We start from the raw sequence: 13,699 nt of genomic DNA, 5'->3' as shown, positions 1-13,699 counted from the left end.
TCCGGTGCTGTGTGGAGTCTCAGCTGGGATCAGTGGTTTCTGTGGGACCGAAGGATGTGAGTAGAGGGCAGAACATCTCTGTTTAAATTGACCTTCTGTCTCTAACCAAAGGTTTTTAGAAAAAAAATGTTCTCGTGATAATCATTTCATCTTTCCGTTTCATGAGCCCTCTTCCTGCTCGTCCGCTGAGCTTGGAATTGCCTATTCCTCTCAGGTAGCATGTTCTTTCATCCCTCCGTACTCTTTTTCTTTAGCTCTGTTCTTTTCTGGGCTCCTGTTCCATTTCCTCCCGTCCTCTTCTCCTTCAATCACTGTCTCGGCCTGGTTCCCCAAAGACACGAATAAACTGTGTGTTTCTCTAAAGTACGTATATTAAGTATAGTGACACTTACTTCCAGTATGGATCGATGTCCTCTGCCATATCTCTCATTTACTATTGTTCAAAAGTTTGGAATTATTAATTGTCAAGGAGTTTGGTTCCAAAATGCATTAATTGTGTTTCATTTATTTGTCAGTGGAATAAACAAGAAATGTCTGTGCTATTCAGCAATTAATTCACTACAGTCTGCTATTAATAGAGCAAGCATGGTGAATGTTTGGACCACCATGTGTGAACCTGGTTCAAGGACCCTACACAGCCATAGAAAGCCATTCCGTTTTGTATTGTAATGAGCAATGTTCCTCTAAAAACACTGTATAACCTTACAATTAAACAAATGCAATTAACATGGTGCTGTTTGGATGCTGATCTTCTCCATAAACTCCAGTTTCAGCTCTTGCCTGATTTACTTTAACGAAGGGCTGATTAGATAAACAAGGTACAAAATTGGAACTGCAGCTACTGGCCTTCCTTAAGGAGCGCTTTGGAATAGGTTAGACAAACACATTTATACACATCAAAAGACAATTTATTATTCATGTGTATTTATTATTAAATAAACACTTTCTGACCTGATTGACAGCTTCACATCTCATTTTCTCAGATATTCTGAGACATTTGCACAGTACTGCATTTATCATTTATATATCAGGGACAATGCAAAATGGAAAAATGAATCCTAAATATGCCAAAATCTGCCAGCATTAGTCCCTTGATTAAACCACATCCACATTTAGAAGTAGGGGTCTTCAAAGGTGCTTTATTTAAGACAGTGGTTACGTATAGAACCATGGCAACTCGAACCATTTGAATGAATAAAGGAGTTTCATATACAAGGAAAAACTGGTGCAGATGACACTTAATGGAAGGGTTTTAATATTGTTACCACTCAAAGAACCCTTGTCGGTACTGTATAGAACCCTTTTTGTGTAGGATGCCTCAAAATATAGTCATACCATTATGATATTTAAATTGGACTGAGTTAATATAAATGCCTACTGCTGCATCAAGTGTCAGAAATACTAGTACAAGGCTGTTACTCCGGTTGGTGAACACTAGCACTCCATTGGCTTAAATTAGCGTGCACTGGCTAGCGGCAAAGTTTCTGAAGCCTAAAGCTTCCAACCATTAGGACTTCCAGTATGTAACATAGGTGGTTTACACACAGACAAACTCACACCAAGCATAAACACCATTAGCCCCTCATTAGGTGCAGCATGTAAGGTAAGCGTTTAAGTTCAGGCCTTGTTTCCACACATGGCATGGCATTGTCATATATAAACACATACACGTGCCCCATCTCCCCATTTCAGGCTCCACAGTACACTTTCACTCACATGCCTACCTCTCAGGCAACAAAGATTGCCATTATACACACACACATGCGCACATGCGCTCGCACACACACATCGCACTGGTCTGAAAGCTCCAGGGCTATGACCATGCACAGTGGTCAGTCGTGGTGGCATTGTGCTGAGGATGTGAGTAGCAATACACAAAACATACAGCTTGTCCCTCTGTCCCATATTAGTGCATCTCTACTGCACACACTCAATGTCACCCTCAATTTACATTCACATCCTAAAACAAGACTGGCAGAGTGCTTACCTTCAAGCTCATACAGGCAAAAAAAACTCCTATTTATTTAGGATTATTCTCATGCTGCCTTACATGCAGTAACTGTAGGCCTGTGCTCCAGAGTTGCTGTCAGAGCTGAAAGAATTGCAGAGAAACTGTAAAAGGTTGGGTAGTAATCATAATTCAGACATTCTCAGGTATACAGACTTGAAGGGAACGGGTTATATTGAGCCATTCTTTCTTGCTACTTTTTAACTGTATTTGTGAGCATGATTTTAACACATGCTATATAACCCAGACTAGCAAGCCTGTCTCACTGTAGGCCTGTTTAACAAATGCTTAAAGGTTTGTAAATGCAGATGCACTTTGCTGCTTGGATAAAGCTTGATCATATCGTTGTGTGTTGTTGACATAATCAGGGATGCACCATTATGGGAATTAGAGCTGATGCTGATAGGCTATCTGATGGGAGCTTTACAAAATATGAGTATACTTAAATACTGACCCACACGTTGCATGTGGTGCACCCCGACACTGGGAGGGTGAGGGCTGACCCTTTTTTCGAACTGCTGCTGATGCAATATTATCAGGCAACCAATGCGCTGTGAGGAAAGCGCCGGGTACCCAGTTCTGATGCATCGGCTAGTAGACGCCCAGCGCCACACTGCAGTGATGTCTACTCATGACAATTGTGCTCTCTTGTGCTTCGGTTGCTGATAGCACGTAGTATGAACTGGGATTTGAACCATAACTAAACCATGGTGCATACACACTGATGTTATAAATATTTATAGAACATGTAAACCAGAACTACATCTAAGATTGAATACACTGTGCCACCATTGCACAGCAGTGCATCCGTGGCAGTGAACACACACTCACATTAGTGATCCCTCTTAACAAATTGGTGGTTACAGTGCATCACAAAAGTGAGTACACCCCTCACATTTCTGCCAATATTTAAGTATATCTTTTCATGGGACAACACTGACAAAATGACATTAGACATTAATGGCTGTATATTGAGTTATTTTGAGGGAAGAATAAATTTACACTGTTATATAAGCTGCACACAGACTACTTTTCATTGTGTCAAAAGTGTCATTTTGTCAGTGTTGTCCCACGAAAAGATATACTTAAATATCTGCAGAAATGTGAGGGGTGTACTCACTTTTGTGATGCACTGTAGCTGCCTTGCTGAAAAGCATCTTGGCCAGGGATGCCAGTCCTTGGGATTAAAACAGCAAGTTTCATCAGCATTACAGAGAACACCAGTTTCTGAAGGGTTTCAAATGAGGTCAAATGAATGAAATGCAGTACAATGTTTTGGTAGAGCAGTGTAGAGTCCTATAAACATTCACAAGAGAGAAGGAAAGAGGCAGGATGTCGGTGAGATGTGTGGATATAGTGTAGTCTGGACTGCAGGACTGATAAAACCATCAGAAACACAACTAAAAGGAGGACCCATGACAGTAGATGAATACTGGGGAAACTAGGGATAGAACCCATAAAGGGTTAATGTATAAACTTGCCTTTTGTGAAATGTAAGCAAGTGAACTCATTAATGTAAAATAATTCCAGTAATTTATAAAAAAAGATTCTGTTTTGTAAAATGAATTATCACACTACAGGGACATCTGGTGGCCAATTAGTGCACAATACAACCTCATCCTATAGACTGCAGAAAGAAGCACCCTTTTATAATTGACTTACAAAACATTCCCCCACACAGAGCCTTCTTACTGAAAATACATAGATCTGCCGTAACATTATAACCACCTGACTAATAGGGTGTAGGTCCTCCTTATGCCGTCAAAACAGCTCTGGGCCGTCAAGGCACAGACTCAAAAAAACCTCTTGAGGTGTCCTGTAGTGTTTAGCACAAGGACATGGCAGCATATCCTGTAAGTCCTGCAAGTTGCGAGGTGGGGCCTTCATGGATCTGCGATCCCACAGATGTTTGATGCGCTTGAGATCTGTGGAAGCCAGGTTAGCACCTTGAACAGTTTTTGTAATGTGGCAGGAACATTATCATGCTGAAAGATGTCCCTGTCATTGGAAAATACTATTGCTATGAGGAGGTGGGGAGGTGGTCTGCAGCAATGTTTAGGTTGGCGATATGGGTCAAGGTAACCTCTACAGGAATGCCAGGAACAAAGATTTCTCAGCAGGACTTTGCCCAGAGCAACACACTGCCTTTGTCCCATGCATTATTTTTACTGTTCCGTAAAAGGCCATGTTTGTAAGAGAGATGCAGAAGTTTTAAGATCTTTTAAAGTAGTGAAGACCCTGCTTTGAGAATTGGACGCCCTTGACTCTTTCCCTGGTTAACTGGTTGTCCTTTCTTGGACAAAGTTTAGTTGGTACTAACCACTGCACCCCACAAGACATGCCTTTTTGGAGCTGCTATGATCCAGTCATCAGTCAGCCATTACACTTTGGCTCTTGTCGAAGTGGTTCTGATTCTTATGCATGACCGTTTTTCACCTTCAACAACAACTGACTCGTCATTTGCTATCTAAAATATATTTATCACCCTTTGACCAGTGCTGTTGTATCAAGATAATCAATGCTATTCAATTCACCTGTCAATGTCTTTAATGTTGTGGCTGATCGGGGGGCAGAGGGGACAATTGTTTGTTATTCAGTTGAGGAAAATGTTTTAAATATCTATTAATCTGTATTTTTCTTGGCAGTAGGGTTCAGTATTATGATGTTATTTAGCTTTGTCTTCTGGTCTGAGTATACAGAGGCTACAGTCAGTACTAGAACACTGACCACCTGCATTAAAATGAGGGCGTCATTGTTGGTGGTTAATGTTTTGTAATTTTTTCTTTGTTCCAACAGATCAGAAAAAGAAATATTAATGTTTTTTTGTAAAGTTCTATATTTTTGCCATAATGCCCAACTCTTAAGAGCAGTTTGTCATCCTGGCTAGAAATGTTTGGTTGGTAGAACGTTCTGAACATTGTGCCTTCTGGTTCTTGGAATGTTTAATCAGTCTGCTTTTTAATTAATATTATTTGTTTATTTGTTTATTCTTACAGTTAAATATTGACTTTTCATATTTGCTTGACATTGACATATTGCTTGATATAAAAGTAATGCAAGTTCATCATTTCAACTTTATCTTCCGTGTAAATTCAGAAAATATTCTATTCTAAAATATTCTTAAAAATTACTAACTGTTTGACACATTGATTAAATATTTCAGTGTGATTATGTATCAGTCTTAGCAATATTTTGATTATACTCTTAATACTAATACTACTATTTTATTTGTTGTATTTTTTGTTTTGGGAAAGTTTTCATAACGTTCACGTTTGTCTAACTGGGAATGTTGTGTAAAGCCATTATTATGGAATATTTGAAAACATTGCTGAATGTTCCTCCAGCGCTGTCTGCTAGCTGGGATAACACTATTTGAGGTTATCAATTTGTGCGATGCTAATTGACATTAAGCTTAGATTAGATCAATTTTAGCTGCATTAGTCTTGTCTCCAGTATATAAAAGATGCAAATGTCAGATACCAAAAATGTAAATGTTGTTTTTCCTGAACTATGCCTGAATCATAATTGACATTGAATTTAATCAGTACCAATATTACAGTAAGTATCAATTTTCACATTGGTACAGTCTGCACTACAAACTGAATTATAAGGATGATATAATGCATCAAAAGCTATTATTACCCTCTTATACCATCTCAAGAGGGTTTCCATTTTAAAGGTCTAGTCAGTCATACTTAATGAGGACGGTACCACGTGCAGAGGTCATTTCGCTCTCTCTAATGCACTAAAATCACACATTTAATTTGATGTACAGTGTGCTATGATTGCAGTTTCTGGGACTGAATGCAGCTCGGCCCCTGAGAGATGCTTTGGCCTGACAGCCCCTCATTAGCATCCGCTCATTATTAAATGCTGCTTCACTCTGTGGAGAGGGCTGGCATGAAAAGGAGATGGTAAACGGTCACTAGTGTTAGCATTGATATTGAGCACAGCCATAGATTTGTGCGACAGCTGTGTCCCAAGAGCCTCAGGCAGTGTAGAAAAAGACCCGGTGATGAGATTCTTTCATTTAACGATAGTTAGTCACACCTAGTCACAGACACTGCTGATGTGGCCTTTTATACAAAGTTCCAACTGCTGTGCATGCTTTCTGGTCTGAAATCCTTTAAAGGGCCCATCTATGTAAATGACCTCTGTTCTGATCATACTATATGTATTGGGCTTCACTGAAAATGGCAGTCCCAGCTGTATTCATCGTCAATGGTTGGGGTTAAACTGTTAACTAAACAGGTGGTCATATATAAATATTTTGATTTTTAGGACATCACAAAATTTATACTATTATTACACTTTTGACTGCTTGCTTTCTATACACACTGAACATATGGATTCCCAACATTTGAACTAGTGTTTACATACTACACTAAACCATCTTGTATAGGAGGGAAAAAAATAGGAAAATTAATTTTCCTATAACTTCCCTACAGCAGGTAACACCTCACCAATTTCCTAAGTAAATATATAAATTATATAAAAGTGCTATTGACAAGAAATCCAGATCTCACCAGATATCCAACAACCCATTTAATCCACACATGCAAAGAAATCAAACCATACTATAAATTAAATTGTGTAATAACGAGAAATGACGCAAGGAAAAAGAACTGAACACGTTTACTGAAATTTATTTAATACTTTGTACAAAAGCCTGTGTTGGTAGTGACCGCTTCAAGACCCCTCCTGTATGGTGAAACTAGGCGCATGCACTTCAAATCCTGAAGGTTCAATTAGCTTCTTCTATAATGTCTGAGCTTTAGTCCATTTCATAGATTTTCAATTGGATTCAGGTCAGGTGATTGGCTGGGCCATTTGAGCAGCTTTATTTTCTTTCTCTGAAACCGGTTGAGAGTTTCCTTGGCTGTGTGTTTGGGATCATTGTCTTGCTGAAATGTCCACCCTCGCTTCAGCATCCTGTTAGATGGCAGCAGTTTTTTTATCAAGAATGTTTCGATACGTTTGTCAATTTTTCCTTCCTTCAGTTATATAAATGTGCCAGTACCGTATGCTGAAAAACAGCCCCACACCATGATGTTCTCACCTCCAAACTTAATTTTGTGGTGTTGTCTTTTAACCACCAAACTTTTGTGGCATCCGAAGAGTTAAATTTTGGTCTCATCTGACCAGACTTCCAGTATTTTCCCAGTATTTCACAGGCTTGTCTAAATGTTATTTCACTTATTGGGATTATATATTTCAGAACCTTGTCATGTCTTACATTGGGTAAAACCATCTGCCTTTACATTTTGTGAAGTTATGATGAATGGACGAACAGCACTGCTGCAAAATTCCTTGCTCCATTACTTTTTATGCATTTTATTAATATGCATGTTAACATGAGTGGTTGGAGCACATTTTAGCATTCTGAGACATGGTTTGTCATGACGTGATGGCGTACAGAACACACAGAAACTTGTTGATCTTGTGACCTGGATCTGACAAGCCTATAATTTAAGCTGACTTTGCTTTGAACTCTGCAGAGACTTCCACTCATGGCCCTCGTGCCACAGTAATGTTGTGACAGTAATGCTGTTTCTCCTAATTCTGGTTTGAACTCCTGCACCGAAGGATGTGCTCCTGACTTTTAATGAACATTTAGAGCATTAAACAAGCTGCTTTTTGCCTCTAACAGGAAATGACAGTGTAACTCTCTGTATACACAACACAGGATCAGGCTAAAAGAGGAGCTGCGTGCATCTCTCGGCGCTCAACACACCGTGCCGCATTTAATGAGACGCAACTAATGGGCAGTGGAACAAACAGGAAAGAAAACAACATCCAATATCCACTAATTGCATCAGTGCCCTCTCCTTGCTGTCACCCAAGTGCGGAAGTAGGCCATACAGACTAGGGCAGGGCTCTCAGAGTGCCCCGGGCCACCTTTCTGTGGTCAATATTTGGCGTGGCGAGACTAGGTGGGCAAGCAGAACAAAATGGGACACTCTGTCACAGCACCATTATGCCTGAAACCAGCAAAAGGTGTCAAAATTGGCCCTACCTCGGAGTTCGAGCCATTTTAGGCTGTCACCTTGTAAAGATGCCACAAAAAGCCATCTATTTTCATCTGCTCTGCTGCTCTAATAAGCATACACACACAAACACACACACGGGTTTGTGTATATTGTTGCTGTCTCACAAAAAACATAAATTATTACCCATAAACCGTGTAAGTAACTGGCCCTTTTTTATATATAGATGATTGTAGTGTAGGAGTCTTGCCTATGGACGGCAGGGAATTAAGCCTCAGTCTGTCACAAGAGAGTAGCGATGTTACCCAGTACACTATGTTTGTTTATTTCCACTAACCTTCTGAGATGGGACTCTTTATCCTCTTGCTGACTCCGGTGCATAAGTGATCAGTTCCTTGTCCTTTCTGCTAACATGGGGCATATAGTGTAGATTAGGTACTACTTTTCTAAGGAATACTTTATCAATATAGACCGCAAAGTAGGAAAACCCTCAACATTTAAATAAATAAATTAACTAATTAATTAAATAAATGTTCATTTATGACAGTCATTCTATTTGTAGGATTTAAAAAAAGCACCTTAATCATCTTTTGAAACTTTCTGAAGTGTTATCTTGTCACCAGTATTGTCTCTTCAGCTCTAACCATATCAGCACCAAAAGCCTGCTGTTATCTGGTCTTGTTTAACGTCTGTGCTCTCCCTTGTTCCTCCCTTCTCTCGTTTCAGAGCAGTATCACCTGAACAATACCACCTTCTCATCGTTCAGCCCCACAGTCGGGCTGCCTCATCCTCAAAGCAACAGCAGCCTGCCAGGCCTCGCACTTAACAAGTACACCTCACTGAAGGCTGTGGGTAAGAGAACTCGCACACCAACCCTAATGAAGATAAAATGTCAGTCGTGAGAATGCGAAAAAAAAATCAGCCTGTTTATACAAGTCGAAACCATTTTCGAGTCACGATGAACTCAAAAACCTCTACGCTAATCTTTCATCACTTACTCATTTCCATTCCAATCGTTCCTTTCAGCTTTCACAAAGAGCAGCAATTCCTTTAAGGTTTAAATCAAATGGACTATTTTTGTGTCTTCTTGTGTTTGATTGACAGAACTAGGGAAGCCCTTTGGTGAAGTGGACCATTTTTTTTCAGGGGCATACGGTTGCCCTGCTTTACAGCGATCCAATGTTGGGATCTAATTAGCCGCTGGCTAGCTGCCCATTAGACAAGCCAATAGTGACACACATGCATGTTTACATACTGGAGTGTTTAGAAGTCTGTTTAAAACGGCAATCAGAGGTACACTCATGCCTCATGGCCAATACCAACCAATACAATGATGCTAAGGCTACATGATGCCGACCAGGCTTGGAATGTAGTAGAATTAAAATTTTGGGAATCAAAATCTGATCACAGTGATTTATCAGTCTACTCAGGCTTTAGTAGAGCTCAGTAACACTGAGCTATATAACTGATCAGCACAGTGATTTATCAGTCTACTCAGGCTTTAGTAGAGCTCAGTAACACTGAGATAAATAACTGATCAGCACAGTGATTTATCAGTCTACTCAGGCTTTAGTAGAGCTCAGTAACACTGAGCTATATAACTGATCAGCACAGTGATTTATCAGTCTACTCAGGCTTTAGTAGAGCTCAGTAACACTGAGATAAATAACTGATCAGCACAGTAATGATGAGGCAGCGCTCCTGCTCAGGGGATTGTGGGATGATAGTAAGAATTAGTAAAAGAAAAACAAAATTTCTGAACTTTATTTCAAGGATATGCATTTGTTTTTTTTCATGGGCCATATTAACAAACAAATTATATAAAGAAAACAATAAAAAAACAATGATAAAACCATTAATTGTGATGAACAAAGCAGGAAGTTTAAATAAATAAATGCATTTCGGATGTACATACATGAGCCTTTCATGACAACTGATCTACACCTACACAAACATCCCAGTAAGTGACTGTAGTCATAAAGGATGCTTTTATCAATTGATCTGATGTCACTTAAAGTGTTCTGCCTGGTGCTGATGCTGTGTAGATGTTTTTATAGGCTTATTTGAGTTGTTATAAATTGCCTAATGTATGTAGGTGTCGTTCTATTTATTTAAATAAAGTGAGAAACAAAAACAAACAATATAAGAAAACAAATAAACAATCTAACAAACACAAGATGGAATCTCATCAGATCAGTGATGTGGGTCCTTTTGACTGACGGAATAAGAGGAGCGTGATGAGAGATGCATGTTATCTACAGCTGTAGGACAAGGGCATTAGAATGCCCTAAATAACTGTCACACAAAACAAGGCCAGTGGCAACCAAAACACAGTGATCCAGACATACATGCTGCCTAAACATACTCACGCACATACATTGACCATCACACAGTGACATGTGTATATAGAAAGTGCATGTCCCAGTGTTATTGTTGGCTGTACACCAGTGTAATCTACAGCCAGCATGCAGAATACTGATGATGATGATGATCCACAGTGGCAGAATAACCTTTAGAGCCTCCTCGAGGTTTTTTGTGCTGCCATCCAGTCAAGTGCTCTTAGTAGCTTGAAAAGTAAATGTAATAAATGAGGGGAAAACAAACTTAAAGCAAAAGAGTTGCAGATCTACAAGCTATTGCATCCGTGATTTAAGCTGCTTAGTTCCATGTTTTAATGCACTGACAATAGAGGGAATCGGAAAACAAAGCATACTGCCAGAGTTTCAGACAGAGTTTTGATTTACACTATATAGTAAGTCTAAAGGTTTGTAGACAACCTCTGCTAATCCCACAGTTCTTCTGTAATGAAGCATACCAATAGCATGTTTGTTTTTCCTTTGCTAGAGTAACGGCCTCTACTCTTCTGACAAGACTTTGTTGGAACATTTGACATTTGACTCTGACTGCATTTGGCTACAAGAAAATTGTAGGATGGGTACTAGGTGTAGGATGATTACTTCTGGATCACAAATGCCACTCTAAGTCTTCTCCATGACTCCTCCAGAGTGTCCTGTTCTGGTGGCAATGCTTTCCATGGAGGTTATAAAAAAAATAAAGTGCACAGTTTGAATGTCTGTGTCCACAATGGGTTATTAGAAGGGGTATTTAGAAACTTTTAGGATACAAAGGATACTAAAAAGAATATCATTCTGAACATATCACTGTTGTTACTATAAAAAATTGGTAACAGGGAGGCAGAAAATGCAAAACAGCACTGACATATGGGGGCTTAAGAGACTAATGTTATATAATGGGGGTGTTGTATTTGAGTTATTTAAAAGTACAGAGAAAAAGTATCAAAAAAACTCTTAAGGTATGCAGCCAAAACACTCAGCCTTGACCAAAGTCCTTTCAGTTTTTTTAAGAAATACTTTTGACCGTCTAAATGAAAATGTAAGGAGTAAAAAGTGTGCTATTTTTATCTGGTAAATGAAATAATTTAATTTCAGGGATATTTGAGTAAATCTCACATTTTCAAAAGTAATGCATGCATACAGTTTCAAAATATTGCATATTCCACCTCCGTACTTATGTACTTATTTCCCACCTCTGTTATTTAGTGCCACAATACACCAATACCAGTTTATATTGCAAAGAACACAATGATTGCGTCCCCACCCTAACATCTCTGACATGCAGTAATCCTTTTAAAAATGCCAGTTACAGCCCATTTACAGTCAAACCATAACCCTTTTTTTAAGATCTATGGCCATGGATGTCACATTTTTGTACTTTTAGTGAACGTTCTAATAACCAAAACGAGTATCACTGGCAATTATGAATTCCATGTCCGAGTTGTCTTTACACATTTATACTGTAATATCCTCGAACTCTCAGCATAAAGTTTGTTTTAAACAACACTAGTAAATCTTGGAGAATGTAATAAGCTGAGACAGCTTGCAGGTAAACTCTCAAAGCAAAGAGAAGTAAGTCATATCTGAGTAATATGACCTCAGTGCCCTGAAGTCTCCTCTCCTTCACTAACGTGCTAATCTGACATGACACCACTGCCCCCTCTGTTTATATCCGATCACTACACTCACCATTCACGATCTACCTCAATTCACTGTCAGGTATGTGAGAATTTGGACAGTGACACAGTTTTTGTAATGTTGCCTCTGTACACACAGAGGATTTACAATGAAGGTGTGAATGCCACATAAGGCATACATAGCTGCTGCGTGGAACATGTTTATTGATGATATGACTGCTGATAAAAGTAGCAGAATAAATTGAGTCTAGAGCTAAACTTTCTGATTAGATTTAGTCAAATGCTGCAAAATTCAAAGCTTTTCACTTAATAAAGACAGAACAGCTAAGGCAACTAAGGAATGCTGCAATAAAGGCAAGGGGAGACTCAGCATTTAGTAATGGCCATGGGTTTTAGATTGATCTGTCTAATTGTTAGTTTGTCCAATTACTTTTGAGTCTGTGAAAATGGAGAAGCTATGTAAAAAGGGCTGTAATTCGCTGTAATGTGTAACGTAATTAAAAAAAAAACCTTTTAAATGAAACCTAAACATTTACACCATCGTCTTAATTTCTTCATATTTAATAAGTGGTAACACACAGTAGTTGATCAGCATCAGTTGTTTGTTGTACCTGCTTCTGAAAAAGGTCATAACAAGGGCATAAAAGGCATAACATTGCTACAAAATAAAGCCTTAAAATTTAATTTGTATTGTTTTTGTGTATTTTTACATAATTATTAGTTGCTCTTTTTGCTCATCATTTTATGATAAATGTACTAGTAGAAATGTATGAAAAACATACTATTTAACCTCTTCAATTCCATGGAACTGGCGCTGGTTCCAGAGTTGAATTCCTCAATCCTGTAAGTAGTTTACTCTGGTTTCTATATTATTGTTTTAATAAATACCAATAGAAGTCACAGAGTTTAAGTGGTTCAAAGAAGTTATTTCCAAAGTGACTTAGGATATTTTCCATTATCTGCATTTCTCAGCTGTTCACACACACACCTCTCTTTCCCCTTTTGTAGCGGACACTGCTGCCAGAGGTTACTACAAGAGCTATCCGCTCATGGATTTCTCCCAGTACCAAACCCCACCTGTACCTTTCCAGCCTATCTCGATGCACCCAAAAGACAAGTCTTACTTGCATCAGGGCAAGTCCTACATGCATCAAGCCTTTATGTCCCACGACATCCACTCTCCACTTTCCATTTCCATCCCTAGCAGCCACCTGGAGCGGACACGGATCCCAAAGACCACCACGCATCCCCTACTCTCAGGATCAGCCTTCAAAGCCTGGGACTCTGGGCCCAGGCATGTACTCCGGCAGACCTCGCACCCTGCTCACTCCAGCCGTAGGCAGACCTACAGCAGCAGGAGGCAGTACAGCACAGAGACACTGCCTGAGCCTTTCTCACAGTCTGTGACCTATGGAGGACCTTCATCGTATCAGTACCCCCTCAAACATAAGACCTTCCAGACCAACAGCAAGACAGAGGTCACTGTCTGATAGAAACTTGGGAGACCAAACTGCATTCAAAGACCACCCACCCCCACCCATGATCTGGATATGCAGTCATTTTCTTTGAGATTTCTGGCTTCAGTTAACTGCCAAACCCAGCCGCTTAGCTTTCCATAGGGTTCTTCTGCCCATGTTTACTTGGTCCATATCTGCACTTGCTACACACAATGGGGGGCATTCATCGCAGAAAAGGTCCCTAAAGACCAGAGCA

General features: G+C 39.5%; 1 protein-coding gene across 1 annotated transcript in view; it reads left to right on the top strand.

The window, feature by feature from the left end:
* shisa8b (shisa family member 8b) overlaps nucleotides 1-13,476 on the top strand; it is a 32,438-nt gene extending 18,962 nt beyond the window's left edge. The window contains exons 3-4 of the mRNA XM_072668164.1: nucleotides 8,722-8,847; nucleotides 12,995-13,476. Coding sequence (XP_072524265.1) covers nucleotides 8,722-8,847; nucleotides 12,995-13,476 — 608 coding nt within the window. The remainder of the gene's footprint in view (nucleotides 1-8,721; nucleotides 8,848-12,994) is intronic.
* Nucleotides 13,477-13,699: the final 223 nt, after the last annotated feature.

The sequence above is a fragment of the Salminus brasiliensis genome, chromosome 22 (genome assembly GCF_030463535.1).
Source record: "Salminus brasiliensis chromosome 22, fSalBra1.hap2, whole genome shotgun sequence".
NCBI lineage: Eukaryota > Metazoa > Chordata > Actinopteri > Characiformes > Bryconidae > Salminus > Salminus brasiliensis.
Note: the sequence above shows the minus strand (reverse complement) of the source record. Positions and strands in the feature narration are given on the sequence as shown.